This window comes from Setaria viridis, chromosome 1 (assembly GCF_005286985.2).
Source record: "Setaria viridis chromosome 1, Setaria_viridis_v4.0, whole genome shotgun sequence".
Classification (NCBI taxonomy): domain Eukaryota; kingdom Viridiplantae; phylum Streptophyta; class Magnoliopsida; order Poales; family Poaceae; genus Setaria; species Setaria viridis.
This window is the reverse complement of record NC_048263.2, coordinates 27,996,594-28,024,025: the sequence shown is the minus strand read 5'-3', so window position 1 is coordinate 28,024,025 and position 27,432 is coordinate 27,996,594. Positions and strand designations below refer to the sequence as shown.

General features: G+C 48.1%; 4 protein-coding genes across 4 annotated transcripts; 3 read left to right on the top strand and 1 right to left on the bottom strand.

The window, feature by feature from the left end:
• Positions 1 to 8,112: 8,112 nt before the first annotated feature.
• LOC117866000 (histone H3.3) lies at positions 8,113 to 11,139 on the bottom strand. Its single transcript, XM_034750287.2, has 5 exons — positions 10,999 to 11,139; positions 9,048 to 9,131; positions 8,842 to 8,918; positions 8,646 to 8,736; positions 8,113 to 8,542 (listed from the first exon to the last, which is right to left on the bottom strand). The coding sequence occupies exons 2-5, from the start codon at positions 9,117 to 9,119 to the stop codon at positions 8,372 to 8,374; spliced, it is 411 nt and encodes a 136-aa protein (XP_034606178.1). The 5' UTR covers positions 9,120 to 9,131; positions 10,999 to 11,139; the 3' UTR covers positions 8,113 to 8,371.
• Positions 11,140 to 15,142: 4,003 nt separating this feature from the next.
• LOC117858519 (probable bifunctional riboflavin biosynthesis protein RIBA 2, chloroplastic) lies at positions 15,143 to 19,616 on the top strand. Its single transcript, XM_034741597.2, has 8 exons — positions 15,143 to 15,301; positions 15,525 to 15,603; positions 16,020 to 16,416; positions 16,507 to 16,728; positions 17,426 to 17,751; positions 18,219 to 18,348; positions 18,441 to 18,737; positions 19,028 to 19,616. The coding sequence occupies exons 2-8, from the start codon at positions 15,551 to 15,553 to the stop codon at positions 19,253 to 19,255; spliced, it is 1,653 nt and encodes a 550-aa protein (XP_034597488.1). The 5' UTR covers positions 15,143 to 15,301; positions 15,525 to 15,550; the 3' UTR covers positions 19,256 to 19,616.
• Positions 19,617 to 19,859: 243 nt separating this feature from the next.
• LOC117858527 (uncharacterized) lies at positions 19,860 to 21,663 on the top strand. Its single transcript, XM_034741609.2, has one exon. The coding sequence runs from the start codon at positions 20,232 to 20,234 to the stop codon at positions 21,285 to 21,287; it is 1,056 nt and encodes a 351-aa protein (XP_034597500.1). The 5' UTR covers positions 19,860 to 20,231; the 3' UTR covers positions 21,288 to 21,663.
• A 2,435-nt stretch (positions 21,664 to 24,098) lies between these two features.
• On the top strand, positions 24,099 to 25,683 carry LOC117863238 (RING-H2 finger protein ATL38). The gene has a single exon (XM_034746863.2). It carries the CDS (start codon positions 24,242 to 24,244, stop codon positions 25,331 to 25,333), a length of 1,092 nt encoding a protein of 363 aa, XP_034602754.1. The 5' UTR covers positions 24,099 to 24,241; the 3' UTR covers positions 25,334 to 25,683.
• Positions 25,684 to 27,432: the final 1,749 nt, after the last annotated feature.

Here is a 27,432-nt window from a genome sequence, read left to right as displayed (position 1 = left end):
GTGTATGCATACTGGCACTACTGCTACGAAGATCTTTGTCTCGCGTCCTAGCATTTAGGCATGAAAGAAGATCCAAGGCTTTCACAAATTGAGGCGTGTTCTGCTCAAGTAGATTAACAAATGCTCAGAGAAGCATTTAAAATAAGTAGTCAACATTGCAACAAAAAGACTGCGCAATTGCGTGTAAAGTAGCCATTGAGACTTTTCTACCTTTTTTGCGAGGAGAGCGTGTGTTGTCGCACATAAGATTTAAGCCTCCTGAGGGTGTAGCTGCTGCGAGCCTCACTCAATGCAACGAACTTCATGGTAGAGCCTTCTAATTCGGTGTACCAAGCCTGTGGCGGAGCTTACGGAACTCAGTGCACCAAACCAGTGGCGGTAGCCTCCATAATTCGGTGTACCAAGCCCATGATTGTCGGTCAACATGCCCTAGGAATAATTGGCAAACTGTAGCTCTGGAGGGTAATTTCTGTTAAGAGACGTACACAAATAAGTAGTCGGCGCGTTGCCCTGCATGAGCAAAAACAAGCCAAAAAATTTATATAAAATAATTTGAAAAGTGACTTAGCCTGATTCGTGGACGATTGTCGATGAAGCCGTGTTGATTGTTGATGAAGCCAACTAGTCGGAGTTGATTCCGACTAGTTGTTGATCATGTGGAAACCACCATCGACTAGTTTTCTAGTCGAGATGAGTAGTCGAAGTAGACCATCCTCGACTAGTTTTCTAGTCAAGACGAGTAGTCGAAGTAATCGGCAACTTGATGCGGCCGGACGTCGGGGTAGCAATGCTCGCATACAGCTTCTATGTATGTCAGGCTATGATTTTATGATTTTGAGGTCTTGTGGTAGCCTTCCATGTGCGTGTAGCACAATTCCCTCAAAATTTCTTTTCACGGAGAGTAGTCGGAGCTTATTATTTGCCTCAATCCGCGCGTGACTGTAATAGATCTTTGTCATCTTGGGAATTATAGCGTGGGTCCCTTGGTCTGCCTGATCTCCCAACTCGAATCGAATTTTCCTCTGCCTTGATCGACGAGCCGTATGCAGTAGTCAAAGGCAGAAACCGACTCGGTCGTTGACTGGAATGTGGAGCGCATCGATTCTGTCTCGGTGTAGATTTATCTGCTCGAAACTACGACTCAACGACTTGCTTCTTGTCGAGTAGATTGATCTTGATGATGAGGTCCTTCAAACTCGCTCGATGATCTCGACGATCACCCCTACCTGGCACGCCAGATGTCAGTGTTTCATACCCGGCAACCTACCGAGGGGTATGTCGAGGTAGTAGATTGGTTGGCGGGGGATTGCCGGACCTGGAACTCGAAGGTAACACGGATTTATACAGGTTCGGGCCGCCAGAGTAGCGTAATACCCTACATCCTGTTTGAGGTGTTGTATATTGCACCCTGCGCTTGGGTATTGTTTTGCCTTGATTTAGGCTTGAGGATTTGATCCTTTGTTGTGGTTCTATGAGGTCTTCGCCTACCAATCTAGGAACATTTTGCCTCCTTTATATACTTCGGGGGGCAGGATTACTAGTCAGTTACAAGGTAGGAGTTCCAGTAGGATTACAGGGTATGAGTCCTAGTAGGATTACAAAGGAAACCTAGTAGGAGTCCGTCTTCTTCCTTCCTTGCGGGTACTAGGGATCTATCCTCGACACAAACGTAGCCACTGCATCCTCAGGCACTTGTGGCCCAGGGGTTGACGCCACCATACCTCCAAAAGATGACAATACCTCACACATGAGGGCCGCCACAGCAGATGTGGCTTTTGGACTGGTTGTTTTCTCCACGGGTTGTTCCTGTGGATGGAGGATTGGCTTGGTCAGAGCAATATTTTAGGTTGAGCAGCTATCTCCATCAGCCGAAGGGCTGGAGTCAAGTCTAGACAAATCCATATCTGAAGATTTCTTGAACAGATAAGTTCTCGTCAAATAGACAGAAAGGAGAGTTACAATAAGTAATCAAAGAGAGAAGCAAGAACTACCTTGTAGATCTCCGCAACTTCAATTTGGGTTCTCCCGTAAGGCATAGAGTTCTAACGACAGGAGATGGTGCCTTTGGTGTGGCTTGACTGGTCGCAGTGTGATCCTTGCTAGCCTTATCCTCCGTCTTTAACATTCGAGTTGTTTTTGAGCCGGTAGGATCCACCATCAGTCCAGATGTGTTGATACCATCAACAACATTGAGCTCTAGATCATCTTCAATGTTGATTACCTCCTCAATGACCGACGACTTGTCTTGCGCAACCAGAGCAGCCGCCTTTTCAGCATCCGTCACCGCCTCGAGTACCTGTAGTCCACCAGTGTCATTTTGAGTAGACATGGTGTTGATATTGGAAACATCCTTTGGAAGTACATGACAATCAAAATCTTATCCTTCCTCATAGGTCATTACCTTGGAAGGCACATCATCTGCAGATCTAGAATTCTTCATGGTCCGCTTCGCAATGATAATCCGATTTTTCTTCAGTGGTGGAAGGATTGCGGCTTCAAGCTCATCTGTTGCAGAGTGTTTCTTCACAATAGAGGAAGACCCAGCCTTAACAGACGGTTGGGCCTCGACTTCATCCACAGCATCAGAACTAGTGCCGCTAGAGGACTCAACTACCTCCTCCTTGGTCATCACCTCTCATAACTTCCCGCGTCAACAAGCGAGGAGTGGCTTCATAGACATCTTCAGATTTGGGAGGAGGAGGAGCGGAGAAGTACAAAGCAACATCTTACTGCAAAATGAGACAAGTTAGTTAACAAGTACATTCATAATAAGTACTCGAGGGCTAAGGCCACAGGTACCTACAGGCTTCGACGGGTGTAAGGCGCAGAATTCCCGCACAATAGTGGGGATCCTACCCATGGTGTTGAACATTTGGTTGAGCCTAACCATGATTTCATCCGTCCTAATTTCATTAGGAGAGAATATGGTTGGATCATTAAGGCTGGTGTACTCGTAGCCTAAAGAACAGCGTTGCTGCAGCGGCTGAATCCATCGCTTAATAAAGCTGAATCGATGCCAATTCCGATCAGACCTTGTTCCTAAAGATCTACTATCCGCTTTACCAACTCAGGTACTTGCAGGCTATCGCCATACTTTGACTCATCAAGCTTGGGGACTTTTGGATCATGGTTGCCAATGTAGCACCATTTTTCTTTCCACCAGGCATTGGAGTCTATCAATTCGTAGCCCAAATATTGTCTGCTCACTGTCTCTCGCATCTGGATCCCAGCACCTCCAACCAAGAGGGTACAATCTTTTGAGGGTTCTGGCTTCACATGGAAAAACTTCCAAAACAATTGAAAGTGCAGCCTGATCCCCCGAAAAGCTTTGCAAAAATGGATGAAAATAGCAGTATGGAGGATCCCATTGAGGTTCAGATGAACCAATTCCAATTTATAGAGATGCAGCAAGCCCCGGAAGAAATCTGAAGTTGGCAATGCAAGACCTCGCTCAATGAAGTGGGCAAATATTACCGTCTCATTGGGATAAGTCTCAAACAGGCAGACGTTGTCATCAGCAGATCTCCAGTTGATGAAGTTTTGAACTTGGAGTAACTTGGCGGCTACGAGTGCTTTGATTTCCTCCTCCTTCAGAGCTGACCACTTCTAGGCAAGACGGGATTTGGCGGCGCGGCCTGACTGGTTTTCCCATATTTGGGCGCCGGCAATTGTGGCTCTTTCTTCTTGTCGGACCTTTTCTTCTTCTCGCCTTCACCCGCTTTGGACGCAGCAGCTTTCCTTCCCATGTCACGAGCATCTTCAGTCGCATACGCTCGGGGGCTGTAAGGTGGGGAGGCGGCGCTAGTGTTCGAAGATTGAATAGTGTCGGCGGTGCTAGGGCTATGGTGTGGAAGTTGGAAAAGTAAATGGCAAGAGTAAAACGGAAGGGATAACTTCCTCCGTTATTTATAACAGTGGCACGATAACAACTGTGCAAATGAAGGAATTTTGATTTAAAGGATCCCCAGAATTCAGGACACTTGATTGGTAGTTTTCTTTATTTTGGGAGGAGATTAGATCTCTTTCTAGAGACGGTCACATTGACCAAAGGTTGACCCTTATACCCACCAAACTAGTCGGCTAAAGGTGACAGAAAAGTTTTTCTCCAGGTTTGAAGGGGAAAGTGATGCAAATTACAGATTCACCCTCAACTTGATTCTTCGATTCAACCTAAGGCTCGGGGGCTACTCCATATGGAGTGCGACTTTCATCGCACTTCCATATAAAATTTAAGGTTGAAGGATACGAGACTGAGTTAAATGAATCTTGAGCACATTCTAGCCGCATGGCAGGTTTTGGTACTTTTGAAGATTCAACCAGACGAAGTACTTGAAGAGCACCAAAACTAGTCGGTGAAGTCTACAAAAGTACTCGAAACTGCTGCATTCAACTAAAAAGTACTCGGAGCTTGTCGTACATACATCTATTGGTCCGCCAGAAGGTTTGGATAATCTGAAATATGGGGCTGGACACCAAGACGCATCTGACACGGAGATCATGGCACAGGACGGCGTAGTCTACATGGAAAGATAGGTGCTAGTCGAGGATTAGAAAAGTACTCATTGTAATAAGAGTAGAACTCCTCTAGTCATATCAACTAGTATTCTTGTAACCAACCGACCTGTAACCCTGCCCCTAACTATATAAGGTGAGGCAGGGACCCCTCCAAATCAATTCAATCCAATCAACACACAGGACGTAGAGTATTATGCAATCTAGCAGCCCGAACTGTCTAAATCATGTGTCTGCATTTACCTTCGAGTTCTTGATCTTGACGAGCCCCACTAACTAAAACACTACCTCGGACACCCCCCTCAGTAGGTTGCCGGGTCTAAATACCAACAACGCAGTGCTCAAAAAAGAAGAAAGAAATTTTAACTTGAGCAAGCGTACGACCAAGTGCGCGTGGTGCAGGCAACTACCGAGCTGGAGGATGGTGGGAATCCTGTGGGTTGAAGGGAAGCACATGGAATGCGTCGCAAGATGCACTCCATATAGAGTAGCCCCCGAGCATTGAAGCGATTAAAGTAATCGGTCCAATGATCAAGAATCTGACGTATCGTTTCCGTCATAAAAGGGATCCAAATATAGCGCCCAGCCCCCGAGCGCGAGGACCGATGGAGCCCCAAAGGCACGCCGACCTAAAGTAGGCGCCGAGTCCCTAAGCGCAAGGACTGGTAGAGCCGTAGAGGCACGCCGACCTAAAATAGGTGCCCAGCAATCAAGTACGAGGACTGGTGGAGCCAAGGAGGCATGCCAACCTGAAATAGACGCCCCGCCCCCGAGCGTGAGGACTGGCGGAGGCATGGAAGCACGCCGATTCATTTGTAGTGCCTAGCCCCCGAGCCTGGGAGCCGGACGAGCCGCGAAAGCACTCCAAGTCATCTCCCACTCCCAACCCTCGAGCCTGGGAGGTCGACTAGGTGGCAGGAAACACGTCGAGTAGTTTATGAGCTGTAAAAGTATAATGCAAACATTATGTGGCATACTGTAGAATATTTAATAATTGAATAACTCGAAGTTTTATTTGGTGTATAACTAAATCTTTGCATTATGTGGCATACTGTAGAATATTTAATAATTGAATAACTCGAAGTTTTATTTGGTGTATAACTAAATCTTTGCGCGTCCTGCTCTTGTGGGCCATGTAATTTCCTTGGGTAGTTAGCCTGTTACATTTAAGCACCTAGCCTTGCTTAGCCGGCAGTCTGTTGAGAGCGGATCTCGAGCTTGTAGACGGGGCATCACAAGATGAGTCAAGGTTTCACGGATTAAAGTGTGTGCTACCCAAGTACTTTAGCAACCGTTAAGAGAGACGGACAAGCCGCAAGACAGTCAAAACTGTGCGGAAAAGCAAAAAGCATGCGCTAGGCACTCATAGGGCGCAAGCCCTGATTGCCTGTGTAGTTGATGGACCAAGCTGTATAAGCAGTCGGAGATGTAACCAGGGTGGTTGGCGAAAGTCACGGAGACATAAGAGAATTGAGGCATGTGGAGATATATGGATGCCGTAAAATATTTAAATGAATATATGACTTAGCTTGGTTTGAGGCCGAGTCGAAGAATGCGCCAAGTCGGCTGAAGGCCTTGATGAAGGAGACCGCCGTGGCGTACGCCAAGAATGTCATGGCGCTTCTGAAGATGCACTTCCCCCGGCTGGCCGTGGAGCACAGTGGAACGGGCGTTGCCGAGGACTTTGATGCTGGTAACCTCTCGGAGCTGGCCAAGTAATATCAACAAGTCGCAGAGGACGTAGTTAAGGAACTAGACCTATAATGAAATTTGTAAAATGTATCAATCTGTGCCGTGGGGCAAGAAAACTTGTTGATTAACTTATATAAAGGCAAAACTCCTTCCCTCCCTTGGTATGTTTGACAGGACACCGTGTGGTCTAGGCCTGTAGCCGCTAAGCGCCTAGCCTTGCCTGGGCAGCACTCTGCTAAGAGCGGATCTCGAGCTTGTAGAGGGGGCGAACGCAAGGTTGTTTAGGTTTTGCATGCTAGGACGCCGTCCACACGAGTTAGTCGCACAACCTTGAGAGGGGTAGGAGAAAAGTTGGGACCCGGAAGTCGGCGCGTAGAGAGGGAAGCCCCCAAGCGTAAAGGTGAAGGTGTGGTCTGTCGAACAGGTCGGACAGCCCCCGAGCATGATTAAGAGCTCATCTAAGAAAGCGAGAAGGTAGTAGGTACGCAAAGAACCTCTAAGGTTTTACTTATTCAATGTAAAATGTAACGAGAGTACATAACTTTTAGATCCTAAGGATAGAAGCGCCGCGGGTGTTGGATGTTCGTTATATTCTGGAAACTAGGTGGGTTCGGGTGTGTCTTCAGATTGGATCTGGAATGACTGCACAAGTTTTTTAGAAAGCACGGCAGCCGAGTTATTGAGGCCAAAAGGGGCACGGGAAAGGCCCGACGCCGACTTTCTGGGGCGTAGTGCCGCCTCGGAGAGATTAATGCACTCAACAATTGTGTTGCTGATGTGGTCTAGCCCTGCGATTAGATCGGAGGGTGTGGGTGGGCGGGTTGCCGCGAGGATGTGCAGGATCCTCTCTGAGAGAGAGAGAGATCGCCGACCTGCTGGGCAAGCTGTGTGATGATTCTCGGATGGAGACCTTGCTCCGTCGATGCAGATCCGACGCATGCCGAGGTAGCGGTGGGCGCCGAGTCGGCGACGGAGGCGGTGGAGTTGGAGTCTACTGGTATGTTCCCGAAGCGGAGCTGGTTCGGATTGGCGAGGAAGTCCTTCATGTTCTCTCGGGAAAGATGACACCGGGACGAGATGCCATCGAGCTCGCTAGGGAGGATTTTACGATCACCCCTACCTGGCATGCCAACTGTCAGATTTAGTGACCGGCAGTCCACCATAGGGTTACCCAGGTGGTAGATTTGTAGGCGGGGGAGATCGTAAGACCAAGAACTCGAATGGTAACACAAGGGCGCAATGTTTAGACAGGTTCGGGCATCTGGAGAGTAATACCCTACGTCCTGTGTTTTGATGGATTGTAGTGTTGATCGCAGATGCGAAGAGTTAACGTGAGGTGGGATGAGTTGCATTGAGTTACCCAGGGGGTGTCCCTAACCGTCTTTTATAGGATGATGACATAGAGTTACAATTCAGATAGGATCTAATCATAGTTGGTTGTTACATGAAAAGCAGTCTGAGTTAAACTATAATAAGTATCCCGCAAATATCTTGAAATAAGTATCCCGCAATATCCAAGATATCCAAACTGAATTAAACTATATCCGAACTGAGTTAAACTATAACAAGTATCCTGCAATATCCGAACAGAATCAATTCAGTATCCTGCAATATCCGAACAGAATCGATTCGCCGCGGACAAGCAATGCGCGGCTCGCCGAGATGACAGACTGCCGAACACGCTGGCAGGAGCGGCACGCAAAGTCGCTAATGCCAGTGGAGTCATGGCGGATGCCGGACGGGCTCACGGACAGGCACAGCCTGAAGCAGAAATATTCTGACGCCTGACCCCATTGCAGTGCACACAGCTTTATCGAAGTCACAGCGATGGAAGCTGGAACAACCACCACAAAGAAGTTGGGTAAAAAGGGGGCTTCGGTAGGGAGGGTAGCATAGACAGGCAACAAATTAGAAATGGCAAACATACCATGAGACGAAAATACTGACTGTTCAGACAACCATCAGCTGGCGGATGAAATACCACGACACCAGACCATCAGTTCAAATGACACGAATACTTACTGTGTCCAGACTCCAGACACGTGAAGAACTGACACATGCTAGTAAGCTACTACGGCTTCAGTCAAACTGTCCAGTGGTTACTATTATATCATCTTTTCACAAAGGCTACGGTGGGACGAGCACACAACGAAGACCCATCAGCAGACTAAGCTCTCTCGCCACGAATCCTCCTTGCCAACTGAATGTCCTTGGGCATGATGGTGACGCGCTTGGCGTGGATGGCGCACAGGTTGGTGTCCTCGAAGAGACCCACCAGGTAGGCCTCTGCTGCCTCCTGCAGAGCAAGCACGGCATGGCTCTGGAAGCGCAGATCGGTCTGCAAGGTAGCAGTTCAGGAAAGACAAGTTACAACATGTTCTCAAAGAAGCTCCAGAAACATAATAATGTGCAAATGGCATCTGAAAGGTCAGTCCTTTTACCTTGAAATCCTGAGCAATCTCCCTGACAAGCCTCTGGAATGGCAGCTTCCTTATCAGCAACTCAGTGCTCTTCTGGTACTTGCGGATCTCACTGGACAGAGACAGGGAGATACAGGGAGATACAGGATGAGTTTTGCCAGGATATCTTCAAGCAAAAGATTTACAGTATCGATTTAAGATAGCCATGTGCACATACCGAAGAGCAACAGTCCCTGGGCGGTAACGGTGAGGCTTCTTGACTCCTCCAGTTGTAGGTGCCGACTTACGGGCTGCCTGTCAAAGCAAAACCACAAGGTTCTTCATCAATAAATAATCATCTCTGTAAAGCAAGATATATTGTCTAGGTGCAGTGTAAAAACAGACGATAAAGGAACTGCAAGCTACAGATTTTCAACCACAAACCTTTGTAGCGAGTTGCTTCCTAGGAGCCTTTCCTCCTGTGGACTTGCGAGCAGTCTGCTTGGTACGCGCCATCTAGCAAATGTCCTACACAAATGACTAAATTATTAAATAAATGAAACTATAAGCTCTGGAATCATTCTTTGAAGTCTACAAATATCTTCCTGAAAATACTAAGCATACAGAATCCTAGATGGCAAAATTGTGACAGGTTTGTTTACACCCAGCATATGTTAAATGGACCTAAAGAAACTATCAAGACATGACACTTATTTTTTTCTTTTGGTGAAGCACATAAACATATTACACAGCACTCAGTTTCATGACTTGGTACTACCTGACAACGATTTATAACAGTAATATACATCATCAAAGTCCTAAAACATAATCAATTATCTAACAGACACTCCAGACTTGGTACTACCTGACAACGATTTATAACAGCAATATACATCACCAAAGTCCTAAAACATAATCAATTATCTAACAGACACTCCAGACTCCATGATATCCTGAACAAATCTTTTTCCTTCTAGCATCACAGGTTGCATGTATTTACTAGCTACCGCTTTACATAGTTGCACGTTGTACAAAAATTGTTACAGATAGGATGGACGTAATGGTTGCTTCTTCTTTTTTTCCCTGTCAAGCAAAGACGGTTGTAGTTCTCAAATGAAAACAGGGTAAGCCCCATCCTACTGAGACTGATACTAGTTCTACCTTAACCTCACCCTGGCACACAAAAATATTTTAGGCCAAACTTTTGCAGTCAAAATCAAGGATCATATCCATATTTTATTTGGTTACATGAATAATACACATTGTTTTCAATAGCAACAGTGGTGTTACATGAACTATATTAAGCAACATGAACATATTATGTTCTCAAGGGTGTTGAGAATCAACTAAGACAATCTGGAAACAGATCAATCTAACTGTAAAATCTTTTGTGCCTCAATGGCTCAATCCATGAAGGCAAATGACTGCACAGACCATGGCAAATATATAGTTATCAAGACATAACAACCAAAACAACTAAAAATCTTTCACCAGATTGTAAGTAGTCTCAACAACAAAAACAGGACACAAGCAAGAAGTTTCAATCTAAAGTTTACCAGAATTTTGAGTTAAGACTTTGCCTAGTTCAGGCTACAAACATGACAAATCAAAGATCCCAGTTTAATCATTCAACAAACTTGATGCTAACTTCCAGACAAAACATGCAAAGTTTTCACCCAGATATAACCTGAACAAACCTGACATTCCATATCAAGCTAACCTGTAACTGATGATTGACTATGAAATAGTAGATGATCCTTCTCCATATAAATACTGGACATACAAACTTATTGAAACCACCCGCAATTTTGCATACAAATTATGCTGCCCTGCCTCAATGGCTCATAGAAGATATACTCACATCATTGATAGAGGAACACTATCAAGGAGACGCAGGCAATGCAATAGGAACCACTAAAGGAATAACCACCACAACCGCGGAGCCACTAATAAGCCCATCAAAAAGCAACAATTGGAGCGCAATGCCGCAATGGCATATACTAACTAGCTAACCGAGTTCATCCTATACTACAATTCAAATCTTAGCACCCGCAAAGTGATTCAGCGCAGAGCCCAACGAACTACAGAAATCTACAACCTAATCATCTGGGACAACCGCCGACCTTGGAAAAGCACTTTCTAATCTAAACCGCAAATTGGCATTCCAAACATCGAATTACGGGTCCAACAGCAGGCCAGATCGAGAGATTGGGCGGCGAATCGCAGGAATTGGTATGTAAAGCCAAACACACAGGAAATAGACGCAGGACGCTCATCGGCCGCAGCAGATGAACCTTCGAGGAAGCAAGCGCGCGCCTAAACGACGTCACCAGCACGCAATCAATCACCACGTCGAAGGAAACCGGTAGCAGAAAAGGGGGACGCGGCGACTCACCTCTCGACTCGCGCTTCGCCGGATTCCCTTTTCCCCCCAAAAAATCTGCAGCGACAGAAAGAGGGACGGAGTATTCGTGTCGCTACTTTTTTTTTGCCCCAAACGAACAATAAGGCTTTACCGCGGAGGCGGATTTATATCTGTGCGGGGGGGGGGGGGGGGGGGGGGGGGGGGGCGACGGCCGCGTTTAGGTTTGGACTTTGGAGCGTACGGCTGCCGCTAGAGGCGTGTGTGATTCGGCTCGGCGGATCGGACGGCTAGGGGCGCGCCAGCGCGGATCGAGGATCGTGCACGCTGCGCCGTGATTGGCTGCTGATCGGAGGCCACGGATCCTCTCAGCCCGCGGGCGTGTGCCAATCCAGCAATTACAGTGCGAACGATCGTTTCTAGGCGGACCGGCCCATGGAGGAAGGGCCTGAGAAAGGCCCTTTCCTGGTGTCGCACGCCGCCGCCCGCCATGCGTGCGTCAAATCTGACGTAGTGACGTGAATGGTGGGGCTTCGAGGAAACTGATTCCCTCTGGGCTGCCGCTGAAGGGCTGCGATAGAAATACCCAGCGGCGCAAGCCCACCCGCGTCAAAGTCAAACTGAAGAGAGCACCAGTCCAGTACCCCCTAGCCGCCAGCGCGATCGGCATATTTGTTTCTTTTCGGTGAGAACGAATTACGAGTGCGATAGTTTTTTCTATATACATAGCTCTTTCTATACACCTAGATACTCGCTCCATCCTTAAATATATAATGCCGTTGACTTTTACTCCAACTTTGATCACCAATATTTATTGATAGTTAACTAAAATAAAATGTGTATTATTATATCTATTGCCAAATGTACTTTAGATTTAACTTATAGGTTTATCTATTTGTAAAAATATTTGTAGAAAAGATGAATAATCAACTAAATAAAAAAAGTCAATGATGATATCATATATTTAAGAATGGAGGGAGTATATATTATATTTATATATGTAGTAAAGGTTATATACCTGAAAAAAAAACGAAATAATTTTTTACGAAGGGAATAGATTCGCAGTCCGTGTCCCGGTGCGAATCGTCCCGAGCTCCCTTTTTCTTATCATCACCAGCAACAATCGAGCATCTCCCCTTTCTCTTTATTCTCGCTATTAGGTGATCGTACTTTTTTTCTTTTTTGTGATAAACTCCTTTTTTTTTTTTCCTTTTAAGACTAGAGAAGTAGTGTAGCAGTATGCTTTTGTTTGTATCTCTGAATTATCTATTGTCGGCGGCGATATGCGCATCTGCGGGTGGGAATACTTAACGCCAACGGCAGTGTGGTTCGGTGCATTATTGACACTTATCCAGTCGTCGCTAGGCCCGGTCAGTTGCATTGCATGCGTTGTGGGTTATGCATGGGTGCATCATGGATGCATGGGTGCATCATGGGTACGCCTACTGCAGATCGTCACGTCCACGTGTGCCGGCGTGTGGCCCGAAATTTCTGCGGTCACCGTGCGCCCGGGGGAGTGGGACAGACAGAAAACATGCGGCACCGCAACAAATTTTTCGTGGGCACCACGATTTCCTGCAGCATCAACAGCAACGGCACATCTAATCTGAAAAAGAAGAATAAAAAGAAAAAGGAAAAGGAAAAAAAAGAGAGAGCAACATGCCAACATAGCAAGCGCTACCGGCTCGCGTCAGCGTCGACGTCACCCTATTCGAACCACACGTTTGCGCGACAGAAAGAAAAGAGTAAGCAGAAGCGGGGCCCTCGGCACTCGGCAGGGTTTCCTCCTCTTCTTCCTCCGCGAGGAGGACTAGTCCAGGAGGCTGCTATGCTTGACCACCTTGAGAAGCACTGTGGTCCCCGCGGGCCCCGCCACCTAAATTCCGCCACTTGGGGGGCGGTCAAATCTCATCCAGATCCGGTGGCTCGAGTGGAGTCGGCTGCTCCTCCTCGCCGTGCCAGCTTTTGTCCGCTCGGAAACGTCCGCGTGAAACGGCGACGTGCTGGGGCCCCACGGGTTGCTGGATCATCCTGAGGCCGTTCGTGCTTTGACCCGGATCCGATAGATCAGAGAGGACGAAGCCATTTTTGGTTCCCAAAACAAGACGCAGGGCACACACTATAAACCTATAAACGCTTCATATTGAAGAAGTTATATCAAACACAAATATTTAGTCACATACTCAAATCTAAATGGTCAGGTTTCATCATAGAAATTGTAACTAACTAAATTATGCCCAATTCGCATCACGTGATGCGATGTGGTAACAATTGTTGTAGACTTAAACGTGTAGCTTCTCGCCTAATGATCCAATATTTAAATCCATATTTATACTTAAAAACTTAACTTTGTTTATTCATCCTCTGTGCTCCTCTTACCTATGGATGTTGCTTGATAGAAAATGTGTGACTAGCATCAACACTCGCTCCCTCCCTCCATACCTCCCTCCCTCCCTGGTAAATAGCAATGACTCGATTTAGATACTTAGATACACCGTTGTTATTATCATCTAACCTTGTGTATGCACGGTCCCATTCTCTACTCTTCTTGGGACAACTAGATGCACAAAACCTTTCATGACATAGTCTCTTCTCCTCCTTCATTCAGGAGGTGGACTTACCACGAGATAGCAATACGGCATGCCTCGATCGCAATAATAGTATCGTCTCCACCCAACTTCCACCCCCTTAGCTGCTCCAACTAGAATAGCTTTTGTTTCAAACCGTTGCACCTCCCATGCTTGTTTCTTTTCCTTGGCACCACCTAGAAGTTACACCTAAGCTACCGTCGGAGCATCCATGATACATAGCCAAGGCAGCGCTAAGGTATGATACATAATCATGATTATCTGTACTATGCTTCATATTGCTCAGTCATATAAATATACTTCATTTATTTCATATTTGAAGTTTCAAGGTGCATCTAATTTCATTAGGATACTCCTTTGACAATAGTTGGTTTATTAACATATAATTTTTTGAATTACAAGATTAATAGCCATTAGACTCACCTTTTAAAAATATATTTTCTCATGTATCACTATCACATAATTGTACTAATAGAGTCACGAGGCTAGTCAAAACTTTGTTGTAACGAACGAAACGAGACTAGTCAAAACTTGTTGTAACGAACGAAATACCTTTTTTAATTCAAATAGAGGTTAAGGACGTGTTTGGTTTGTTTCCAAACGTAACCACGCCTGTACTCTGGCGGCGGCACAAGTGTGGCGCTCGCTTCGAGCACCAGAATCTTGCAAGAAATAGCAGCAATATGCACTAAGCAGACCGCATCACGCCACAAGTCTAGTCATCAAACAAACAACTACTTGAACAACTGCGTCACGAGACTGTTGTCGGTGTTTTAGACCGACGACCCGCCTAGGGAGTATCCAAGGTGGTCTTTTGTGCGGTGGGTGTCGTCGAGAATCAAGGAGTCGATGGTGACGCAAGGAACACGATTTAGACAGGTTCGGGCCGCTAGATCGCGTAATACCTTACGTCCTGTGTGTTGATTGTATTGAGCTTGTATCGAGTTGTTCTTCGTTGTCTGGAGAGGGTCCTGCCCACCCTTATATAGTCGGGGGAGTAGGGTTACAGGACAGATTGTGTATGAGTCCTAGTCGAGTACGTTACAAAGTCCTACTCTAACTCGGTAGAGTAGTTTCCTTTTGACCCGACTAATCTTCGGGGAGTCCATAAAACCTACGTGCCCTGCAAGTAGTCTTCATGTCTGAGTAGGTTTCGGGTACGTTCCCTTTAGTGGGTCCATACAAGTCTCTAGTGGGTCCGAGGGTGTCTAGCCGACAACTGCGGCATGGCAACCTCCGAACGCCATCCAAACACACCGTAATTGCTAAGATGAATTTAGAGGAGTAAAAACACGGGCAGCTAAATAGCTTTAAATTTTAACGGTCATGTATTGAACGCTAATGTTGGGAATTATTTTGTGATAGGATCATAGGAACCATGTGCTGAAATAAGCATCTCCAACTCCAACCTTTTTATGGTGGCACACGCACATCATCATCTCTCGAATGTTTAACAATTCCGGGTGTGGGTTTGCTGGACCCGCACCAAACACGACCCGTTACCAGGTCCCCGGTGACGGGCTGACGGCCAAGCCCAAGCACAAGCTCCGGCCGTGCACGAGGAGAACTTGCCGCGTCCGTGGCCGCACGTTATAAATTCACCCGCTCCGTCTCGTCGCCTCTTCCACCCGCGGCCGCACCAACCCCGTCTCTAATCACCCCTAACCAACCCAAAACCAAAAACCCAAACAAGACTTCTCCTACCGATCCCCGACGTCGCCGGAGGCTTCGCCGGAGCAGCTTCGACGGTAAGCCATCCCCGCCTCTCGCCTGCTCATTTACCGCTGCCCATTAGCTCCTGTGCGCGAGGAATCGTCGTCCGCGTCAGTTTTCGCCCCCCATGTACCAGATCTCGCGTTTCGATGCGGCCTCCCGGTTTTTGTCCCCCTGTTTCTCGATTGAAATTCGCGCGGGCTGTGGCCAGTCGATGTCTTTGTTTGCTTATTCGGGTGCGCTCCGATGTGATTGCAGGTTGCTTCGTTCGCGTCCAGAGGAGCATGGCTTCGCTTGCGCCTCCCTCCTCCTCCGTCGCCGCCCTCACCCGCCAACCGTAAGAAGCTCTTGCCTGTGCCACCCTTTCCCTACACGTGCTCTTGCTTTTTCGTATGTTTGCGTGGGCTCGGTTCTTTGATCGTTTTCGAGTTGGCGGTGGCCTGCTTTGGATCATACAAATCGACACCCAGGGCCATGTTTTTGTATATCTGATATGATATGCACTCAATCTGTGTGGACTAGTTAGTAAACTGAATAACTGATGAATGAGCAGGAGAACATAGTTGCAGTTGGATTACAAAACTAGCCTTTTTTTATTACTTTACAGCGATGTGAAAAAGAGTAAACTCGGCAGCTGAAACTGAACCAGAGAAAAATGGCTGCAAGAATTTTAATGTTCATTCATAAGGCTATGCAGATTTTGGCAGCTGAGAGTGATTTTTCGTTTCTGATTGCCTGTTTGTGACAATGCAGTGTGCGGTTCCTGAAAGGATGCAGTGTCTCCAAGGAGACAAAAGGCTCAGTTTGCAGCCTCTTCACTCCAAGTTCAAATAATGCCAAAGTAAAATCAGTGGGCTTGAGAATAGCATCATCCTTGAAAAGGGATGGTGGCTATACGGCTGGCGGTGCCTCTGGGAATGGCGACATGCTATTGCCAAGAAGTACTTCCGTACGTGGCCAGGACCATCCGGTTGCTGACTCTGTACTCCCAACGGATTCCATGGTTGCACCAGAAATCCTCTCAGCTAATTTGGCACGTGTTGCAGACAAATTCACAGATGACGACACAGACACTGAACTTGATTTGGATAGCCCAACAGAGGGCTTTGCATCCATCGCAGATGCCATTGAGGACATACGACAAGGAAAGGTTAGTATCTTAAAAGTTTACTTGTGATATCTTTTACTTCCATAATTCCATTCCATCTAATGCGCTGCTAACATTGGTTTATACTTGAAGCTTGTGATTGTTGTTGATGACGAATCAAGGGAAAATGAAGGAGACCTTATAATGGCTGCTTCCTTGGTTACCCCAGAGGCTATGGCTTTTATAGTAAGGCATGGGACTGGAATTGTGTGTGTCAGCATGAAAGAAGAAGATCTGGAAAGACTGGACCTTCCATTGATGGTTTCCACAAAAGAAAATGAGGAGAAGCTATGCACTGCTTTCACCGTTACAGTGGTATGATGTTTTATTATCATTCTCTTGTCCCGATCTTTTTTTGTTGCTTGTCAGAAGTCTGTACGTGTAGCGCGTTGTTATCTTCTCGATTGGTTTCCTTATCAATTAAATACCCAATCTACAGTAGCACGTTGCTGTTTGCATGCTGATATATGTGCAGTGTTGCTTGAGGAACCTTTTTGGGTACCTAGCCTTCATGAATTATACTGATGTCAATAATAAAAAATGTCTTCCTGCTCCAGAAGTCAGAACATTACTCTCTCAGTAAATAACTACATATGAAATGCATAAGGTTATGCTTATTATAGTAGCGACTATGCCGTAAAGGTATATATATCAAGATTTCTGGAACTGCTAGTTGTTAGTTATTTGAGTTCCATTTTGGTCTGTGATTTTGTTATTTTGCACCCTGTTTTTTTTAAAGCTCTTTCTTTACTGTTCCTGCTACCTTCCTTCTGTAGCAATGGGTTTGGGCTAAATTTTCAGACAGTGAGTTGTTTACTTTTCTGTCACACAAGTACACAACTAGTCTGCTCTTTTTTTACTGTTCTGTTCCGACAATGTATTTTCAACATTTCCATTCTATTGAATATTGAAAGTGATATAATTTTGTATTATTTATATGTTTAGCCTTACTACACTAAAGGTGCATATATGCCTGCTAGTGAGCTGTATTTCTGAATTTTTTGCTTCTTAGGATGCGAAAGAGGGCACAACGACTGGAGTATCTGCCAAGGACAGGGCAAAGACAGTCATGACTCTTGCATCTCCTGACTCTAAGCCTGAGGACTTCAATCGCCCTGGTCATATTTTCCCTTTGAAGTACAGAGAAGGAGGTGTTCTGAAACGAGCTGGACACACCGAGGCATCTGTTGACCTTGCCATGCTGGCTGGGTTACCTCCTGTTGCTGTCCTTTGTGAGATTGTGGATGATGCAGATGGCTCCATGGCTCGCCTACCAAAACTACGCGTGTTTGCTGAAAGGGAGAATTTGAAGATTATATCTATTGCTGACTTGATTAGGTGAGTGCAGAAACTTCAGCTTCTGATGCTTTTCATGTTGCCAGTTTGCTATCAAGAATGTGTTTCTACTTTGATCACTGGTTAACATTAATTAAATATGTAGGGGGGAGGGCAAATCTCGTCAGAACACCTGTTTTCTTGATTTTCTTCTATAACCATAAATCAAAAAAATTTCTACCTCCTTTTCTCTTTGGTTATTGGTATTATGTACATATGTTGCCTTCTTCGTAATTGTGCTGGAACAGTGTTTCTGGCAAAAAAGAAAGGATCTAAAAGTGCTTTCAGGCAAGGGTGGGTATTTTTCTACCATAGTTGTAACATATTATTCAACATACTTTATATGGATGCAAGAATCATATTAGTCCCTATGGCTGCTTATCTGCATGCTTCTTCAATGTTCTTATGTGCTCTTACTGATGATTCGTGAATTATTGATTGGTATGCTAACAGAAGTTTATCTGTTACAGATATAGGAGGAAAAGAGACAGGCTAATTGAGCGTGCTTCTGTTGCACGTTTGCCTTTGAGATGGGGCAATGTCCGTGCCTATTGCTACAGATCTGTTATTGATGGAATTGAGCATATTGCAATGGTGAAAGTAAGCCATTGTAATACTAATTTACTGCTGCAGAACTTGGATGGGTGAGATATTGTTGTAGCTAACTATGAATCATTCTCAATGATCAACAGGGTGAGATTGGTGATGGTCAAGATATTTTGGTGAGGGTTCACTCTGAGTGCCTCACTGGAGACATCTTTGGATCTGCAAGATGTGATTGTGGTGACCAGCTTGCCATGTCAATGGAGATGATTGAGAAGGCTGGAAGGGGTGTATTAGTTTACCTTCGTGGACATGAAGGGAGGGGTATTGGTCTGGGTCACAAGCTCCGTGCTTACAACTTGCAAGACGACGGGCGTGACACCGTAGAAGCTAATGAAGAACTAGGACTTCCTGTTGATTCACGGGAATATGGGATTGGTGCACAGGTAACACTGAAATTATCACTCAGTTTATTGTTGCAAGGTCAAGTATAGGCTAGAGAGGAAGACCGGTATATGTTTATGCTGAGAAGAAATTATCACTGAAATGCATGGAGACCAAAGATTTTCCCTCTTTTTGTAAAACTCTGCATAGTGGATATATTAGGAATGCCGTGGCGTATGGATGAAACCATTTGGCATAGTGCTCCAACTTCAAATGACTTCAAAAAACTTCCATGCTTGTTGCAGTATCATTTTTTAGGCAGGTTTACTGACACTTCACTGCTTCCCTGTAGATATTACGGGATCTAGGAGTTCGTTCCATGAAGCTGATGACCAATAACCCTGCAAAGTATAGCGGCCTCAAGGGTTACGGTTTAAGCATCGCGGGCAGGGTGCCCTTGCTGACGCCAATAACAAACGAGAACAGGAGGTACATGGAGACCAAAAGAACAAAGATGGGGCATGTATATGGTCAGGCCAACAAAGCAAGTGACAGCAACGGCGCCGAAGAGAAGCACTAGGCCAACAAGGCACGCCTCCATTCGCGTCCCGGCCGGCGACATGGTTGATGCCATATTCTTCTCTGGTGGAGTTTGTCAAATCAGCTGTTTCCCAGATATTTCAGTAGATTGATTTGTTCTTCAATTGTAACAATAGGTTCGAAGATGGGGGAATAATAAGAATGGTACCCCGTACCCTTCACTTTTGTGCCCCATGTTATTCTCTGCTGCCATAATCTTATCACTGTAAATACATAGCAACAGCCTCGAGATAGTATGTACTTGAATCCATGTGTACCTGATATCCAGTTGCCTGGGGAAACGATTTTTTTGGGTTCAAAGCCAATACAACGTCTGTTAATAAGAGAAGCTCTTGGAGGCATCACTGCTCCCCAAATGTTCCCCAAATGTTTTACCTTTTCCAGTTGTGCGATCATGTGAAACTCTTCCGTTGGAGCTCAGAATGATTGACACAAAGCTATTCTCTCCACCGTATATGCTGTGTAAAATTTGCAGCCACAAGTTGCACCTGAAACTGGTTTGCCTTTTTCCTTTCCCCTGCAAATTGTGACTTTGTGAGGCTGCAGAGTCGCCTTCCCTGTGGCCCGCCGGACGCCGGCCGCCCACGCCCAACAACTCCCGCAACATCTCAAGACAAGCCCCGCCTACGCCAGTCACCGCTGCCTCTCTCTTCGCCAACCGAAAGCGCCAGCCGCCTTCTCCGTCAGCCAGTACTCAGTCCAGACTCCAGGCACCAAAGTCACGCGATGTGACGCCACCGCGCGTTCCCGCGGCACAAGTTTTTTCCACGCGCACCGCGTCGGTTTAGTTTGGTGTCAGCGACCGACTCGCGAACAAGCCATCTTTACCTCACGGCTCCTTCCCATCCGCCGCGGCGTACCCGTCTCCTCCTCCTCCTCCTCCCACTCCGGCATCCGCGAGCCTCGCCGGAGGCACCGTTCACCGTCCTCCAGCCTGATCCAGACCGACCGCCTCGATGCCTCCGCCTGATCTTCCACCCCCGGCCCATAAATCTCATAGCTGCGACGATTCAGACTCAGAGGACAAATGCTCGCCTCCTCCGGTTCTTGCTCCCCCATCACTTTACCCACCATCTCCTCCTCCCTCCTCCGCGGCCTCCCACGGCCAGAGCACCTTCGTCACCGCTCTCATCATCGCCGGCTCGGTGATCGCCGTCCTCGTCCTCTTCCTCTCCGTCTTCCTCTTCGTACGCCGCAGGCGGCAGCAGCGGCGGCAGCGAGAGGCGCTTCTCGAAGCCGCCCTGGCCCCAGCGGCGCCGCCCGCCACACCCCCCGGCGACGACGGCGGCCCCGATCCCCCCGGGGAGGAGGAAGTCGTGCACCACGCGTGGCACATCCGGACCGTGGGGCTCGACGAGGCGGCGATCGAGTCCATCGCGCTCACGCGGTACCGTGCCGGCGGTGCGCTCGGCGCATCCGACTGCACCGTCTGCCTCGGCGAGTTCCAGGACGGCGAGCTCCTCCGGCTGCTGCCCAAGTGCGCCCACGCGTTCCACGTCCAGTGCATCGACACCTGGCTCCGCGCCCACGTCAGCTGCCCGCTCTGCCGCGCCAACGTGATGGACCCCGCCGCCGCCGCCGCCGCAGAGCAACCCGACCCAACACATCCTGCTCCCGGCGCCGACGCCGACGCCGACGCCGAACAAGAACAGGACGCGGGGAACACCGGAGCCCCGGAACACGAGCAGCCAGGCCAGCACGCGAACGGGCAACCGGACATCTCGTCGGAGCAACCGCGCCAGCGCCCCGGCCCGCGGGGGCGCAACTTTCGGCGCGTGGCTTCCATGGACTCGCCGCCGTCGCCGATAGCGTCAGCCGGGGAGGCCCCTGACCCTGGACACGAGCAGGCCGGTGGCGAGAAGCAGGGGACAGGCAGCGCTGTTTGCTGCGAGGTGTCACCAGGATCTGACCATCAGAACCGCGCCGCCATGAAGAGGTCGTTGTCCGCCGGCAGCCGGTGGACGCTGCTCTCGCGGCCTTGCCGGTTGCGCAGCTCTCTTCTGCCGTTGTGATGGTGCGGAGATCTCCATCTGCTGCGTGATGATGGAGTTTTTGCGCTTGTTCTTGAATACTCTACAGTTTGCAGGTGAGCAGAGGGTTCACTACACTCTGCATTACAGGCACGGAAAAAGGAGACTCTCGCCGGAGAATCACTTGTATAGTGCTCGTTTTTCCGAGACTTGGTATTATGGTGTTCAGCTTGTTCTTTGCAAGATTCAGAGGAATGTCTCGATCGTGTCCTTTCAAGTGTTCGAGCAATTGCTAGGCCATAACAAATCCTCTCTTCATGATAGTGCTGTATAGAAATCGGAGTGTTCCTGGTGCCGTCATTTCTAACTGAAATTTCATCTACGCATATGAGGCTATCTATCTATATTTCTTTTCTCATATTTTGTACGGCAGGCTCAAGACATTTTTCTGTTAAGTTCCGACCAATTTCGAAAATAGTTTGAACTGTAAAGCACGCCTTGATGTTACTGTCCAGTAGCACGACAACAACGGGGGATTTCCTGGTGTTTGCCTGTTTGGACAGTTTGTACCGAAAACCGTACTTGTGTAGTAGGGTCAATCCCAATTCCCAAGTCTGAAAATGACATCCTTCAAATTTGCCGTCAGTAGCAGGCCGTGTGTCACGGAAGGAGCTGTGCCTGAAGCCTGAATGGAGAGCGGGCCCTGGAGCCTGAAGGGAAATCTGTCTGGAAGAGTTTTTGGATTTTTCCTTATTAAGTCATTTGTGTGTTTTCGTTGTACCTTGAAGCCATCCGATTCTTTTTTTTTTGCTAAAGAAAGCCATCTGATTCATGCACGAACTACAATCCAAATAATTTGAGCCATTCGATTACCACAGTTGTGGATTGTGCATAACATTGCTCCTTTTCCATTCCTCTTGAGATTTACAATGGCAGTCCTTTTTTCAGTTGTCGCTGCCAAGTTTTCTTGAGGTTGACCGCTTAAAAATATTGAAAATCACGTAGATTTGCTATAAGAAAATTGTAAATTAGACATGTCACTAGAATTGCTTCTACAATACCACTTCAAATCATTAATATATGATGTTTTGGACTAAAAAATTAATTTAATTTGTTTTGGTTGTCCAAAGCGGCGTGCATTAATGATTGGGGGGAGTATCATAATTTAACATATCTTAAGTGAAACTATGAAATGTGGTGGTTCAAATAGCACCTTCAAGATCGAGAGTAAAAAAAGATGCACTCCATTCATCCCAAAAAGGAATGTAATTGTAGTTTTCTCCTAAGCCCAATCATTTTATGTTTGACCAAGAGTTCAACGTTGGTAACACCAAATAAGTATCATTAGATTCATTATGAATTTTTATATAATATACCTATTTGGTGTTATAATTGTCGATACCATTCTCTATAAACTTGATCAAGCCTAAAATAGTTTGATTTAGGATAAAATTAGAACGATATTTAGTAGGAGGGAGGGAATAAGTAAAAGAAAAGAAGAATGCAATATTTGTTCTAACTTTATTTGGTATTATCACCCAATATAGAGATGCAAGTGGGCTTGTCCGTGAGTCCGTATACCTTGACAAAATATTAAACCAAACTTATCTTGCTATAGTAGACTTTATTCAGTATTACTCATATGGTCAGCCTAAAAAATTCTATCCTTGACAAATTATTAAACCTAATTCAGCTTCCTACAAGACCTAATTCGGTGTTACTCATGTGGTCACAAATAACTGGAGCACGATATGCTAGTATGAACTTATGCAAAATATATCGAAGCTACAATACTTTGGAATCATTCTCGAGACAATACCAGTCATATCATTTTTCCAGAAGTTCACTCGAAATATTTAGAAAGTGTTGTGTCGAATATTGTACTAAAGAGGTTACATAAACTTGATGTTGTAATTAGTGGTAGAGGGTAGAGTTGGTGGTAGACTTGTACCCGACCTCTTAAAGAAGGAGAGGGCCATCCTTGTAACAAAAACAACCACAAAGAGAGAAGCACAGAGAGATAGGCTTGCAGTGGCGGTGGCCGGACGGCCGGGGTGGCCTGTGTTGCTGTGGTCGGGAAGGAGCGCCCGTAAACATGCCCCCAAAGATGTAGGTCTCGGCCGAACTCCGTTACCAAATCTCGTGTCTCCAGCGTGATCTTTGCTCTCTCCATTCCCCACCTCTGTCGATCCGAAGCCGAATCGCTTCCATTCGTGCGCTCGATATCACAACAGAAAGATATTGGAATTTAAAGTTTAAACGTGATGATTGTTATACCTTAAAGAGATTTGTGGCTCAATAAAAAGAGAGAACCAAGGAATACTTTAGATGGTTCACAAAAGTGGTTGCACCTCACATATCGGATCCGACGTGACTTCTCAAATCTCAATATTTATTAGTCCAATCTCTGGTAAATGTTCATAAATTATAAGGATAGGATGTATGCATGTATGTGTAAAATATGAATGTCTATATTTGTACTGCGTCTAAAAAAGGTACCGGTGATAAAGAGTTTTTTTAAAAATGAGAATAAGGCATGGATAGGAGAGTACAATCTTTGCATCTCATACGGATTCTGATGAATTTACCTCTGCCTTTAGCTTTTTTTTTTGAAACACCTCTGCCTGTAGCTGTCATGACCATCGGTAATCCGAGGGCCCATTTCAGGTTCCAAACTCATCAGACGTCACATTCGTAAGAAATTCTAGAGCATTTTGTGTGCTTTCTCGCGAAATTTGCCAACTCTTCTGTGCTAATGGGCCATGGCATAATCCGAACAGAGACAGCTGCCATCCTAGCGTCCAGCCGACGCCAGTTAATAATCTCAGGGAGATCTTTTCAGAAAACCAAAAAAAAAAACCCAAGGAAATCGATTCCGCTGGATTATCTCCCACGCAAGTCCCCATCTCGGCCTCTAAACCTCCCCCGAGCCGCAAAGCAAACCCACCGCCAAATCTGCCACCGGCCACCGCCACCGCCACCCAAACCCTAGCCCCATGGGCGGCGCCATGTCCGCCGCAACCGCCGCCGCCTTGGCAGCCACGACCGCGGCCTCGGCCTCCGTCGCCGCTGCGCAGTCCCCGGAGCCGCGCGACAACCAGTCGCTCGTGGACGTGTTGAGCATCTCCGTCTTCATGGCCGTCTTCTTCCCCCTCTTCGTCGTGCTCCTCGCCTTCGCCTGCCTCCGCCTGTTCCTGCCCAGCGACGACAACCGCCCCGCACCGTCCGACTCCGCGTCGGCGTCGGAGTTGTCCCGCCACGGGGGAAGCCGCAAGGGCGGGCTCGACGCGGCCGCGATCGCGGCCCTGCCGCTGGTGTTCTACCGGGAGGTGAGGCGGCACCGGATCGTGGACGGGCGCGAGGACGCGCTCGAGTGCTCGGTCTGCCTCCTCGAGTTCGACGACGACGACGCGCTCCGCCTCCTCCCGACGTGCCCGCACGCGTTCCATCCGGAGTGCATCGCCCTCTGGCTCGAGAGGCACGCCACCTGCCCGCTCTGCCGCGCCAGCGTCCTCGACGAGCCGCCGGCTCCGGCGCAGCGGGAGCTGGAGCTCCAGCCGGTGCCACCGCTGCCGCTGCAATCGCCGGAAGAGTCCCCCGTTCACGCGGCTGTCGTGCTGATCGGCGAAGCCGGCGCCAGCGAGGAGGACGAGGAGGAGGACTGGACCACGATCCAGCGCCTCGCGCGGAACCGCCGCGCGGCGGGGCGGCAGGCGCTGCCGCGGTCCAACTCGACGGGGCACGGCGGCGGCGCCAGCGACGGCGGGATGGACCGGTTCGCGCTGCGGCTCCCGGAGCACGTGCGCGTGGAGATCCTCATGTCGCACAGGCTGAGGCACGTGACGAGCGCGGTGGCGTCCGTGCGCATCAGAGAGGGCAGCGCGGCCAGCGCCCACGACGGCAGTACCGTGGGCGGGAGCGTCAGGAACACCGTGGCGAGGCTGATGTCGCTCTTTGCGCCGGGCGCCGGGTGGAAGGCCGACGGCGACGACAGGTCCGGCAGGGGAGATGCCACGGGGGCGTCGTCTTTCCGCCGCCGCGAGAACTCATCGCGTGGAGCAGTAGCTGAAGAGAAGAGAAGCGTCTGATCGCCAGCAAAGACGGAGAGAGAAGCCTTAAGCCAGGTTCAGCACCGATAGGTGACTCTGTTCCAAAATTCTGATGATTCCATCAGTCGATTCTGTTCCAAAGTTCTGAGGATTCCATCAGTCTGTTTCAGTAGCGATGCTTCTTCCAAGATTGGAGCATCTGAGTGTAGGTTGATGATGCAGTGTTTGCGGATCTTTGATCATTTTCTTTTGACCCAATTTTTGCGTGATTGTGAGAACATATCGGAACTTTGAGGGAACATGTAAAAGATACAGTGTTCATTATGTCACTGATTTGGTTGAGTGATTGAGTATATGTTGATGATGCAGAGTTTTGCAGAATTTGTTCATTTTATTTTGATCCCATCTTTGTGACATTGTGAGGAAAAAAATGTCAGAACAAAGACCAATTTGGTTTTTCTAACAGGGAAATTATTCGATTTTCGCATATGCAGTACTCCATTTCGCAATTTCACATGCTACTCACAATAGTACTACTCCAGGTTTCATGTCCAGTAATTGTATTCAATGTTTTAAATATTGGGCTAAGAGGTTTAGCAGTACCACTCTAAAACAACTAATAGCGGAGCTAAATGAGGCTATAGCAAGCTACAGTGGCTAAGTTGTACATGAACACAAATAGCGGTACCATGCCTCAAATAGCTGTAGCGGACCATAGCGGCAGCTATAGCGGGAGATTTAAAACCTTGATTGCATTAGTGGACAGAAGGATAAATCCCTTGTCTTCTGTTCGGAACTTCAGATGAACAAGATATTTCTTCAGAAGATTCATAATGTAGCATCTTCATTCATTTACCGGAATCGGGGGCTATTCCCTTGGAGATGCGTTGTTTCATGTGAGCAATGAGCATGACATAATAGTACACTGCTCTTGGCCACATGGAGAAATGTCTTCCTGGTCACCAACCTGTTGATGGAGTTGCAGCTCTGAAGAACGCACTGAGCCTGTTTCTACATCTCCAAATCCACTTGTCTCAATGAATTTTCGTTATTCTCAATGCTTTTTCCATTCTAGTTGATCACTTCCTTTTGGTATGTTGGTAAAAATCCTGAGTAACCACGGCGTTCAGTGTAAAATGTCGGTCCTCGTATTTTCACGAACCTCTTCTCTGACCTTGAATTGTTCATTTTTGTATTGGTTCCCATGTCCAGCTTAACATCCATCAAACACCCCTTGTTCTAAAAGTGCTCCCGTTCCCCCTGCATCGCCCCTCCCAGGTGCTTGGGGGCGACCAGTGCGCCGCTGCCGGCCTCCCCCACCATCGGGCCTCGTCGGCCGTCGCCGTCACCGCCGGGCGCGGGTGGCGGTGGCGGCCCCGCCCTCCGTCCCCCTACTCTCCTTTCCTCCTCTCCTTCCCTCCCCTCAGCCCTAAATCCCGGTGAACCCTGGTCGCTTCTCCAGCCGACGCCAGCCGTTGGAGGTTGGATTCGTGCCTCCCATGGTTGGATCCACCTTCTCCACCACCGGATCTACGAGCTGCGCTCGTCCTTGCTCCTTCCTGCCGCCACCATGGATGCGCTGCCGGCCTAGCCTTGGCGGCGCTCCTCGCCACTCTCCTAGCCTTGGCGGCGTGCCCCGCCGCCCCCTCCCCCTCCCCCAGCCTGGCCGGAGCCTGGCGGGCACCGCCGGCCTCACGCCTTGGCGGCGCCCCCGCCCCCCTGGCTGGGACCGGCGGGCACCGCCTGGCGTCGCGCAGCACCGTCGTCTCGTGCCGTCTCCCACCGTCGGTCCGCCTAGCTGGCCGTCGGCGCTGCCGCGACCACGTCGGCGGAGGACCGATGGTCCGGCCGCGGGCAGGGGCTGCCGGTCGTCGCCGTGCTTAGATCCACACGAAGGGGCCTCGGTGGTAGGGTCCCAACCTTGCCGCGGCGGGCTCGACAGCTGCCACCGTTGTGGGTCTTCGTTGTTGCCGGATTTTGGGGGAGACGGACCCGTCCGCCATGGTGGATGGTATACCGCGCTTGCCATTGACCTGCGCCTAACTAACTGCCCTCCTTGGTGTGAGGCGGCGGCTCTGGAAGGTTGACGACATGCTCGGGGATAGGGGCAAGGCGAAAGCCTCTGCTTGCTTGCGAGC